At 43.2% G+C, this 12,969-nt stretch overlaps 1 protein-coding gene across 2 annotated transcripts in view; it reads right to left on the bottom strand.

The window, feature by feature from the left end:
• Positions 1-12,969, bottom strand: part of LOC120936091 (adhesion G-protein coupled receptor F3-like) — a 38,034-nt gene that overhangs the window by 18,860 nt on the left and 6,205 nt on the right. For both annotated transcript variants that reach the window (XM_040348205.1, XM_040348206.1), the window contains 3 exons: positions 7,803-7,838; positions 7,618-7,691; positions 2,343-2,516 (listed from right to left, as the gene is read on the bottom strand). In XM_040348205.1, coding sequence (XP_040204139.1) covers positions 2,343-2,516; positions 7,618-7,691; positions 7,803-7,838 — 284 coding nt within the window. The remainder of the gene's footprint in view (positions 1-2,342; positions 2,517-7,617; positions 7,692-7,802; positions 7,839-12,969) is intronic.

Below are 12,969 nucleotides of genomic sequence, written 5' to 3'. Positions count from 1 at the left end.
AGGTAGATTCACGTACGGCGGCTTAACTTTGTGTAAGCCCGCCTAATTAAAATGTGGAAGAGGTGGGCGTGTTTTATGGAAATTATTCGTGACCTCATGTAAATGACGCTTCGAACGAACAGCGCATGCGCCGTCCGTGGACGTATCCCAGTGCGCATGCTCCAAATCACGTCGCGAAAAGTCAATGCTTTCGACGTGAAAGTAACTTACGCCCAGCCCCATTCACGGACGAGTTACGCAAATGACGTAAAACGTGAAAAATTTGACGGCTGTCCGACGTCCATACTTAACATTGGCTGCGCCATCTTGTTGGTGGTTTATCTTTACGCCTGAAAACGCCTAACGTAAACGGCGTATCTTTACTGCGACGGCCGTGCGTACGTTCGTGAATAGGCATATCTTGCTGATTTACATATTCTAGGCGTAAATCAGCGTACACGCCCCTAGCGGCCAGCGTAAATAGACAGCTAAGATACGACGGCGTAGGAGACTTACACCGGTCGTATCTTAGCAATATTTAAGCGTATATCAGTTTGAGCATACACTTAAATATACGACGGCGCAGATTCAGAGTTACGTCGGCGTATCTACTGATACACCGTCGTAACTGTACCTGAATCTGGCTATTAGTGGTCCCCAGGGGTTCTGTTGCAAACCAACATTGTGGTGGATGTATACCGCCCAATGTTGTTTCCAGTGTTGTTCTCAGTGCGCTCTGACAGTCAATACTGTGATACCCAATGCCTCCTCTGTAGTCCCAGGCTTCTGTGAACTCAGAGGGAGGTGCCGGGAGTAGTGCAGAGAGCGGTAGTTAAAGAAGGAGGGGACTTCAAATAGCAGTGCTGATGACAGACTGTGGGAGGGAGCACGGTGCTCGAGCACATGGCTGGATAACGAGGTGAGATCCAATGATGGATAAAGAGGTGAGATCCTGTGTAAGGCAGCAGTGTGATGCAGAGTGTGGGAGGGGGGAAGCAGAGGGGGCAGAGCGCTAGAGCATTGTGTGTATAAGGCAGCAGTGTGATCCAGGGGGAGGGGGGCAGAAAGCAGGAGTACTGTGTGTATAAGGCTCATAAAATTCATGTTAGTGGATTCAAAATTGAGAGTTTAGTAGTCCATGTGGTCCTAAAGGTTGGCGACCAGTGCTCTATTTCACAAAAAAATTGAAACAACACTGGGAGAACTTGCACCTACCAAGACAAAATTACCAGCCTGTATATTTTTTGTTCTTGCTTTTTGTTACGTTCTCTTGTTCAAATAAGGGTAAATCTGCCTCTATATACAGTAAATTAAACTTTAACCCCTTGCCGACTGCTGCACGTCTATATGGGTCGGCAGAATGGCACGGCTGGGCAGATCGACGTATATATATGTCGCTTAAGGCCTGGGGTTGCGGGCGCCCACCGCAAGCTCCGTCAGTCTGACCGCGGGTCCCGCGGACTCGATGTCCATCGGGAGTCCTGCGATCATCTCACGGAGAGGAAGAAACAAGCATTTCCCCGTTCTGCCTAGTGACAGGACACTAATCACAGCTCCCTGTAATCGGGAGCAGTGATCAGTGTCGTGTCACACGTAGCCCATCCCCCCTACAGTTAGAACACATCCCTAGGTCACACTTAACCCCTTCAGCGCCCCCTACAGGTTAACCACTTCACTGCTAGTCACATTTACACAGTAATCAGTGCATTTTTTTTAGCACCGATTGCATTAAAATTGTGAATGGTCTCAAAATAGCGCCAAAAATGTCTGGTGTGTCCGCCATAATGTCACAGTCATGATAAAAATCGCTGATCGCTGCCATTACTAGTATTAATAAAAATGCCATAAAACTATCCCCTATTTTGTAGACGCTATAACTTTTGCGCAAACCAAAATAATGTAGAAGAATACGTATCGGCCTAAACTGAGGACATTTTTTTTTATATATATATATATATTTTTGGGGGATATTTATTATAGCAAAAAGAAAACAATATTACTTTTTTTTTTTTTTATTGTCGCTCTATTTTTGTTTATAGCACAAAAAATAAAAACCGCAGAGGTGATCAAATACCACCAAAAGAAAGCTCTATTTGTGGGAAAAAAGGACATCAATTTTGTTTGGGAGCCACGTCGCACGACCGTGTAATTGTCAGTTAAAGTGACTCAGTGAAAGGTAACCATGAGCTTTAGATACACCCAACTTTCACCAATTAGTGCACATTGCATGGAACATGATATTTACGCAGGAATACGTGCCTAAACTGCCTATCAAGAAAGGACTATCCCCAAGCCTAATATATCCAGTCCTCACCCTTGTGTTGGCCAGTATTAGAACTCACAGACTAACATTCAGGACTCACCAGGACCACGCTAATAGGAAAAGTCATGTTTGATTGGACAGCTGTTTGTGTAACATTCCCAAGAATATAGACAATGAGGACCACTTCATCTTTATGGATTCCAGAGGGGCTAGCTGAAGAAGTGTATTTCTGTAATGCTGGAATAATGTCCATTCCTATGTCCATAGACCCATTCTGTTAATGGAAGAAAGATCAGTAAATAGTTACAATCCACCCTATTTTTTTAAAATAATCTTTATTTTTATTTTTCAAATTAAAAGACAAAAACAATATGACTTCACAACAAAGCCACAACAATCAGGGAGCGAGGGAAGGGTAAGAGGCCAGGGGAGGAACAGAGGGCAAGTGGAAATGGGGGAAAGGGGAGGACACTGAGGGGAGGGGGGGAGCACCAGGGGGTATGTTTAGCATAGTCCGAGCATAGACAACCATCACATTTCGCTTGGGAGAACCGCCATCAGTAATGTGCGAACGTCGGGGCACCCCGCCCGTCCCGGCCCGACCTGGACATTCGGTCCTTGTGGACAGGCCTCCCCCTTAAACTAGAGGGGGGGCAGGGTGGCCAGACGCTCCACCCCCAGAGTGCTTTATGATACGGTGCTTTATTGCACATATTATATATGTTCTGTTTAATATGTATGCTAAATACCGATATACACGTATAAACCATCAACAGTCTGTTCTTTTCTTAGAAATATCATTAGCTCCCGAAGAAGCGTTTTCTCCGCGAAACATGTCGAGCTGGGTTGTGATCTACCACTATTTATGCTAGCCATCATATCTCTTTGGAGATTCTATTGATGTCCTTTCTGGATCTTTATTGGTTTAATCCGATCCGTTGTTGTTTAATACAATTTACTGTGTTAATTTTTCCTTGTATTTTTTATGTATACTTACTGTAATGTTGGTCCAATAACCCCTGTGGGAAATTGCATCAATAAATATATTTTTAACTTCACAATTGGTGCCTATAAAGTCCATTTTTGTTCCTCTCCAACAACCATTTTGTAAAGGAAACCTAACAATACACTGTTTTCTTGAGTTCCAATAAAAATATTTTTGTTTAAATTACTCTCAGAAAAGGGATTGTAGTTATGATTGTTTTAATTGAAAAACATATAAAAATTATAATTATTTCTCATTTTAAAAAGATAAACAACACAGGGCTCTCTACAGACCATGGGCGTCCGCTGAAATTTTTTCAGGGAGGGGCTCTTCGGCAGCGGTGATACACAGTCGCATTTAACCTTTTCTTCAAACGCTAGCAGGGTTAAACGTGCCCCACTAGTGTCCGAATAGCGCAGCTAAAATTATGGTAAAGCGACACTTTTTAGCAGGGCTTTACCGATAACGCGGCCAGCTGGCAGTTTGAAATAGCTTGAGATAATTCATGTTCACTCCACGCCCATATAAATATAGCCTAGAGAATGTACAGACCCCCCCTTCAGCACAGATGGACCCTCCTCCCCCCACCCCATTCAGTACCTCAGATCAGTCAATTGCCCCCCCTTGCCCTATGGAGCGGACGCCCATGTACATAAGGTCACTCTGCCATGGAAGGCAGCCGGCCAGAACTATAATTGAGCAGAGCAGGGTATGTACTTACACCACTAAAATTATTAAAGAGTTCCTGCAATGCTACCACCTCCTGGGCCCCTCTGTTGACCTGATAGGGCCCAGGAAAATATACTTATACACCCCCCCAAAGAGTGTAAGAGCAGGGATGTATTTTAGTAAGCCCTTTCTTTGGCAGACATTAAAGTGGATGTAAACCCAATTATTTTTTTGGGGCTGGTACAATGTATAGTATAGGATTTCAGATTATCTGTGCCCAGTCTTGCCACAAAGAGTTAATCCAGCTCTGAGCAATTCTCTTATCTTTTTTCAGTGAGATAAAACTTCTTCCCCTCTGCTGTGAGTGACAGGTGATTTACAAATCTCATGCAGGAGCCATTATGCAGGCATTATTTTTAAATTCCCACCTCCACTCCTTTCTTTTGCAACTTTCCCAGGATTGGCTGTTCCACACCTCAGCGTGATTGGGCATGCTGAAGTCATGTGGTTACTTTTCTGGGTTTTGACTGGATGTTAGTGATCATAGAAGAATTTAGTGTAAGACATACACAGGAGAAAATGCATGTTGACAAGGGGAGTGTAGTGGTGGGAGGGGAGTCTACTGACATCAAGACTTCACCCACCGAGCTCCGGACAACAGACCCACCCACACAATCTGCACTTTTCGAGGTCTCATAACAGACAGAGGAGAGACATTTGACAAGTAAGGATACATGCAGGAGGCATGTATATCCTTATAGATAACCACTATGGCAGTAGTTAAGAATGGATAAGAGTGTGTTTACATCCACTTTAACTATAAAGCTCCCTCTGTTGAGATAATGGGGCCCGGGCCAGATACAACAGGTTCGGTTGTACTGCCTTATCTGCGGCCCTGACAAGGGGACTAAGAAGCTTCCTGTGTGATAGCATGAATGGGTCATAGTTACACTTTATGGATGGGTTGGGGGTCTATTAGACCATTTTCCATTACTTTTATAAATATTTCACCTGTTGATACTGCTTCTTAGTCTATTTCAGGTTTACTAATACTTATTAATTACTGATATTCTTACCACTACTTCTACTATTGCTATCAGTACTGCTGAGATTACAAACTCTACAATGGCTGCTTTTGCTACAGCTATTACTGTGTTGTTGCTGATACTACTACTACTCAGGCCTCTTACACACGACCGAGAAACTCGACGGGCAAAACACATCGTTTTGCTTGTCGAGTTGCTTGTTCGCGGCTGTCAGAAAACTCGTCGAGCCAAATGTTCCCATTGCCCAACGAGGACATAGAGAACATGCTCTCTTTTTGGCTCGACGAGTTTCCCGACGGGGTTCTCGGCGAAAAGTGTACACACGACCGGTTTTCTCGGCAGAATACGTCTCCCATCGAGTTTCTTGCTGAATTCTGCCGAGAAAACCGGTCGTGTGTATGGGGCCTGACGCTATTAACCACATCCATACCAGCCCATTGTAAAATGACATCCACAAAGGACCTCTAACGATCCGGGTGGACGTCATATGATGTCCTGGGCTTTGTGGGGGGATATCTGAATGATGCCTGCAGCTAGAGGCATCATTCAGATATCCTTCTCTTGTCCCGGCGATTCTGCACAATGTAAGAACGATCTGGTGACCATATGGTCACCAGTCATCTCTATGACCGTCGGAGGTCCCGGGCGCGATGTGATAACGTCACGCCCAGGTCCCCGTAAGTAAACAAAGCCGCAATTGCGGCTGCTAAGCAACAGTAAGCATGAGATCGGTGAATTTTTTTTCACCGATTTCATGCTTTTCAGCCTGGAGGAGAGATGTGGGGTCTTATTGACCTCGCATCTCTCCATAAAGAGTACCTGTCACACGCATTCCTATTACAAGGGATGTTTACATTCCTTGTAATAGGAATAAAAGTGATAAGAAAAAAGAAAAAAGAAAAAGAAAAGTGTAAAAAAATTAATAAATATGTAAAAAAAAAAAAAAGAAATACATTTTTTTTTTTAACGCCCCTGTCCCCAGTAGCTCGCGCGCAGAAGCGAACGCACACGCAAGTCCCGCCGACATATGTAAACACCGTTTAAACCACATATGTGAGGTATTGCCGTGTGCGTTAGCGTGCCAGCAACAATTCTAGCACTAGATCTCCTCTGTAAATCTAAACTGGTAACCTGTAAAATAATTCAAAGCGTTGCCTATGGAGATTTTTAAGTACCGAAGTTTGGCGCCATTCCATGAGTGTGCGCAATTTTAAAGTGTGCCATGTTAGGTATCTATTTACTCAGTGTAACATCATCTTTCATATTTTACAACAAAATTGGGCTAACTTTACTGTTTTGTTATGTTTTTAATTCATGAAACAATTTTTTTCCAAAAAAAAGGCGTTTGAAAAATTATTGCGCAAATACCGTGCAAGATAAAACGCTTCAATGACCGTCGTTTTATTCCCTAGGGTATATATAATGTTTGGGGGTTCTGCGTAATTTTCTAGCAAAAAAATTATGATTTGTACATGTAGGAGAGAAGTGCCAGAATAGGCCTGGTATGGATGTGTGTATAAAAGCTCTGTATGGAAGTGGTTAAAGAACAAACTTCTATTTTTTGCACTCTTTTGGTCTGTTATATATAATGTTGAAGTTTTTTTGTTATATCTGTTCAATAAGTGCAAAATAAAAAAGACCTGTCAAAAAAAATCAGAGCTGTCCTGCGTTCCTGTGCACACTTCCTGTGCTATCACAAGGAGCCTAATGAGCCCTCACAGTTCTTGTCCACAATTACAGAACCTAGTTTGTGGAGAATTAGATAGCGGGAGTGTTTGAATAGTTTAGCAAAAAAAAACTGGGTTGACATCACTTTGTCTACAAAAACCCTGTGTGTTGTCATCACCCAGCAGCCCCCCCCCCCCCCCAAGTGAAATTTACTGACAGACCACCCAAAACTCACCAATTTGTTATTACTGAAATTTACTGATAGAGACACTTTTTTTACTGACACTTTTAAAAAAGTACATAAAATGGGCACCACAGCAGGACTTGCATTTCTGTCAGATCAGCAGTTTTCTTTTTTTTACTCAAAGTGACTGTAAATGATCACCTTATAAAAAATCCATTTAGTTTAAAATAGAAATAAAAGACAAAACATTTTTGTTTTGAAAAAAAAACAACCCATTATAAATACCTTTTTCTCTTTTTCATAAATGATCACATTCCCTCTGTTCTCAGCTGCATAAGAGCTGGGGGAGGAGAAGCAGCAGCACACTGAGCTTCCCAGTGAAAGGCTGTGCAGCAGGGGCGTATCAGGACGAGTCTGATCATTGGAGGAGAACAGGCTGAATTCCAAGCACAGCTAGGGAACCGACCATGGTGTACTCTCCTGCTTAGTGTGGTCCGTTTTTAATAGGAAAGCAGAGGGACTGGCAGGAACACCAAGGATGTCACACAAAGGAAGCAATACAAAGAGGACAGTATACTTTCTCACACAAGTACATGGTACAGCAGGCACATATTAGGATTATAAACTGTTGGGGGTAACAAACCCTTTAAAAGATAGACCATGAGGAAATATGCATATATTTTATGGATGTGCTGTATATTTTTTACCATTATTATTACTACTATACCTTTAACCTTTAAATTTGTTGGAGGTGGCAATGGTATATTGCCACCTCCAACAAATTTTAATATTACAGTAACCAACAACATCAAGCTGTACTTACCTGGCTTAATAGGTCTAGCCATTGGGCCAGCTGCTCCCAGTCAGTGGAATTAGTGATGTTAGATGAAGTAAAATCTAAAATAAATAATAGTTTAAAAATGTGCTTTCCAACCTATTTTAATTAATAATTTCTATGTATGTTCCATATCATGGGAGAATACCCTCTATGTAAGAAGTGTTACTTACCTGGTGTCTGTAAAGTGCTCGTGGTTGATTGTGTACCTGTACAATGGAAAAGGGAAAAAATGATCTTTTTACACTTTTACTTATAAAGCCTCATTTGTATATAAATATTACAAAAGGTTTTTTTTTTTTAATTATTGCAGTAGCTTTGATTTCATAAAATAATTTACATACCTGGACATTATTTTTATGAACTCACTTTAAAAGAAAAAAAAATCCAAACTTTCAAATACAGCCTAAATAATTATTAGAACAAGGTTGCATTTTTATGAAATTATGTTTTTTAAGTGTCTCAAACATTGCCTTTAAGACATGAATTAGAAGGATGGTCCTTTGGAACCCCTAGTAATCCACTACACGGCAATACTGTATATTGTGACTTTTAAAGAAGCAGAGCCCAGGGATGTCTACTCACGGAGTAACCAAATCAAAAGCTGGGAATATATTATATATATATAGGGCCAGATTCACAAAGGAGATACGACGGCGTATCTCCAGATACGCCGTTGTATCTCTGAGTTGTGCCGTCGTATAGATGCGCCTGATTCTTAGAATCAGTTACGCATAGATTTGTGTTAGATCCAACCGGCGTAAGTCGCAGGGGCGTGTACGCTGATTTACGCTTCGAAATATGTAAATCAGCTAGATACTCAAATTCACGAATGTACGCCGGGCCGCCGCAGTACAGATACGCAGTTTACGTTAGGCTTTTCCCGGCGTAAAGTTACCCCTGCTATATGAGGCGTACATGCGGTGTACCAATGTTAAGTATGGCCGCCGTTCCCGCGACGAAATTTGAAAATTTTACGTTGTTTGCGTAAGTCATCCGTGAATGGGGCTGGACGTAATTTACGTTCACGTCGAAACCAATACGGCGGCGTAGCGTAAATAGGCCGGTGTAAGCCCGCCTAATTCAAATGTGGAACAGGGGGGCGTGTTTTATGTTAATCACTCGTGACCCGATGTGATTAACACATCGGGTCACGAGTGATTTGGAGCAATGCACACTTTGGAGCGTACTTTGGAGCAATGCACACTTGTATATGTCCACGGACGGCGCATGCGCTGTTCGTGGAAAACGTCAATCTCATCGGGTCACGAGTGATTAACATAAAACACGCCCCCCTGTTCCACATTTGAATTAGGCAGGCTTACACCGGCCTATTTACGCTACGCCGCCGCAACTTACGGAGCAAGTGCTTTGAGAATACTGCACTTGCCCATATAAGTTGCGGAGGCGTAACGTAAATAGGATACGTTACGCCCACTCAAAGATACGCGGCTGTACGTGAATCCGGGCCATAGTGTGAAGGCAGGTGCAGGCTGCGCTATCTCATCCTAACCGGAAGGTAGCATTGCGCCATCTCTTTAGCTTTGTAGGAGCCCAGTGGGGAAAGAATGTTTCCTATCAGAGGAAAAGGTGATCCTCTTGGATGCTGAAGTTCTGTGAAATTTGTGTGCCCATCTTGATGGAGGACCCTATAAAGGTGATCCTCTTGGATGCTGAAGTTCTGTGAAATTTGGTTACCCATCTTGATGGAGAACCCTATAAATATAAGGGTCAATACGGGCACCTGCAGTGAGGCAATAGGAAAGGCAAAAGCTCCGCTGGCTAGGGAAAGCACAGTTGTAGTATTCGGGAGAGGTTCTGGACGAGTAGGAACTTGTAGGCTTATTTTTCACGGTGTTCATGCTAATCTGGTCTGGATTTTCCTAACGTTACCACAGTACCACCACCAGTACCACCACCCCTTCTCTGGCACCATCGAATTGTACATGGACCTTGTATCACTGTGGAGTAAAGTCTACATCTTTACCAGTATTCTGCAACCAAGTGCATCTCAGAGCTTTTATAAAGGCAAGAGCTCCGCTGGTTAGGGAAAGCACAGTTGTAGTATTCGGGAGAGGTTCTGGACGAGTAGGAACTTGTAGGCCTATTTTTCAGAGTGTTCATGCTGCTCCGGTCCAGATTCACCTAACGTTACCACAGTACCGCCACCAGTACCACCACCCCATCTCTGGCACCATGGAATTGTACGTGGACCTTGTATCAAGTGTATCTCAGAGCTTTATTGTATTTCACTGTTGTGCCTTGTTGGTTGACTATTGAACCATAAAAACTGTGTCAAGACAACCTTGTGTGATGTCTTATGGTTCTTCCAAAACGTTGAGTATACCACTTAGGTCCTGCCTACTATTGGCCAATACAAGATTGTCTTCCTCTTTTTTTTCTTTTACTTAAGTTTAATGTTTTAACAGAAGAAACAGTACACATACAGTACAGTGCAATTAAGGAAAGCTTTCTGGTAAACAATTGTACAAAGTTTCCACCATTGATAAAAGACAATTCATAGGCAGATTTAGGTAGCAGAGCCTATAGTTACGGCGGCGTAGCTTAGCGTGTTTAGGCTACGCCGCCGTAAGTTAGCTAGGCAAGTACATGATTCTCAATGTACTTGCCTGCTAAGTTACGACGGCGTAGCCTAAATCGTTGGGCGTAAGGGCGCCTAATTCAAATGTGTTGGGGGGCGTGTTTAATGTTAATGAGGCTTGACCTCACGTTTTTTATGTTTTTTTTAAACTGCGCATACGCCGGGGGCCTACATTTCCCAGTGTGCATTGCAGCTAAGTACGCCGCACGGGCCTATTGATTTAGACGTGGACGTAAACGACGTAAATCCCGATTTGCGGACGACTTACGCGAACGACGTAAAAATTTCGAATTTCGCAGCGGGAACAGCGGCCATACTTGACATTACTATTCCACTAGGGCCTAGCTCTAACTTTACGCGGCCTATCTCTTACGTAAACGGCGTAAAATTACTGCGTTGGCCGGGCGTACGTTCATGAATCGGCGTATCTACTAATTTGCATAATCTACGCCGACCGCAATGGAAGCGCCACCTAGCGGCCATCCAAAATATTGCAATCTAAGATAGGTCGGCGCAAGCCGTCCTATCTTAGATATGTTTAAGCGTATCTCTGTTTGAGCATACGCTTAAACATAAGTCGGTGTAGATTCTGAGTTAGGTCGACTTATCTACTGATCAATCGGCCTAACTCTTTCTGAATCTACCTAAGAGACAGCAACAAAACAGTAAGGTATGACTTAGATGTGGAATATTAGCTGAAGACCCTTGCATAAAGAGTAAAGAGTATTCCTGTTATGTAAACATGCCTAAACAGTTAACTACAATGAGAAAATCTTCAACGGAGCAATTGAAACACTGTAATACCCCTTATTCCACAGCCATACAATCAGCAATGAAGCCTAAGAAAGCCCATTCAAAGGGGGCCTGGCCAAAAAATGGAATAAATAAAAGGCAGTGGGGGTAGGGTGTGGAAGAAAGGTGAGTGAGTGGCCATGGTCTGAGTTAGGGAGGAGGGCTCATCCAGAGCTTCAAGAACACAGAATCAGAGTGAAAGCAAGAGAAAGAAAGAGGAGCAAGTCTAATGCCGCGTACACACGATCGGACATTCCAAAAACAAAACCGTGGATACATTTTCGACGGATGTTGGCTCAAACCTGTCTTGCGTACACAGGGTCGCACAAATGTTGTTGGAAATTGCGAGTCTTGTACAGCATGTATGACAGCACAATAAAACAGAAGTTCCATACCAAGTGCGCCACCCTTTGGGCTCCTTTTGCTAATCTCCTGTTAGTAGAAGTTTGGTGAGAGACGATTCGCGTTTTTCAGTTTCGTGCTTTTCAGTCCGTTACAGCGTGACAAATGTGCTATCTCCATTGGGAACGCTAGTTTTACCAGACCGAGCGCTTCCGTCTCGTACTTGATTCAGAGCATGCGTGGAATTTTGTGCGTTGGAATTGTCTACATACGCTCGAAATTTACAAGAACGGATTTTGTTGTCGGAAAATTTCATAACCAGCTCTCAAATTTTTGTTGTCGGAAATTCCGACTGAAAATGTCTGATGGGGCCTACACACGGTCGGAATTTCCGACCAAAAGCTCCCATCGAACATTTGTTGTCGGAAAATCCTGAGCGTGTCTACACGGCATAAGAAGAGAAGAAAAGAGAAAAGAAAGTAAAAGAGGGGTGAGAGGTAAGAAAAGGGTTGGGTAAAGGGTATAGAATACCCCAGGGACTCCTAGCTGCCCATTAAAGAATAACTATAGCTCTAGGAAGTGGGGGGTCATTTGAGATGGAGAAAAGTTGTGAGGCCAGGGTTGCCAAACCTGTAAGAATTTGTCATGTGTATCATTAAGAACCCCTTTATTTTTCACTGAGGATGATTTACTAACAAGTACAGGTATTCGCTTAGCAAAGTGTATGCCCATTTAGCTTAGCATACAGGGGGAAGCAATGTTCTATTTTCACATGAATACCTTTAACCTAATACTGATGGCTTAGGGGTAGATCCACATAGAAATAGATCGGCGCAGCGTATGTGAGATACGCTACGACGCTGTAACTTACTTTTGGCCGGTTCGAATCCCCAAAGAATTTGCGCCGCAAGTTACGGCGGCGTAGTGTATCTCAAGCGGCGTAAGGGCGCGGAATTCAAATCGGCGATTAGGGGGCGTGTTTAATTTAAATGAAGCGCGTCCCCGCGCCGAATGAACTGCGCATGCGCCGCCCCTAAATTTCCAGCCGTGCATTGTGCTAAATGACGTCGCAAGGACGTCATTTTTTTAACATAGACGTGACTTACGTACATTCCGATTCACGGACGACACGAAAGTCAAATTAAACGTGGGAACGACGACCATACTTAACATAGCAAGTCTAACTATACGCGACGAAATACCAGCTTTAACTATACACTGGAAAAAGCCGACTAGAGACGCCGTAAAAAAATGCGCCGGACGCTCGTACGTTCGTGGATCGTCGGAAATAGCTAATTTGCATACCCAACGCGGAAAAAGACGTGAACGCCACCCAGCGGACATCGAAGAATTGCATCTTAGATCCGAAGGCGCACGAAGACGTACACCTGTCGGATCTAACCCAGAAGCCGTCGTATCTTGTTTTGAGGATTCAAAACAACGATACGACGCAAGAAATTTGAAAGTACGCCGGCGTATCAGTAGATACGCCGGCGTACTCGCTCTGTGGATCTGCCCCTTAGTGTATTAAATGCACTCTGAAATGTCTTATACGTGTTTATTGATCAGATAGGAATATCCTCTACAGTTCTCTATAGTAAAAT

This window comes from Rana temporaria, chromosome 4 (assembly GCF_905171775.1).
Source record: "Rana temporaria chromosome 4, aRanTem1.1, whole genome shotgun sequence".
Classification (NCBI taxonomy): Eukaryota; Metazoa; Chordata; class Amphibia; order Anura; family Ranidae; genus Rana; species Rana temporaria.
This window is presented reverse-complemented; position numbering and strand designations above follow the sequence as displayed.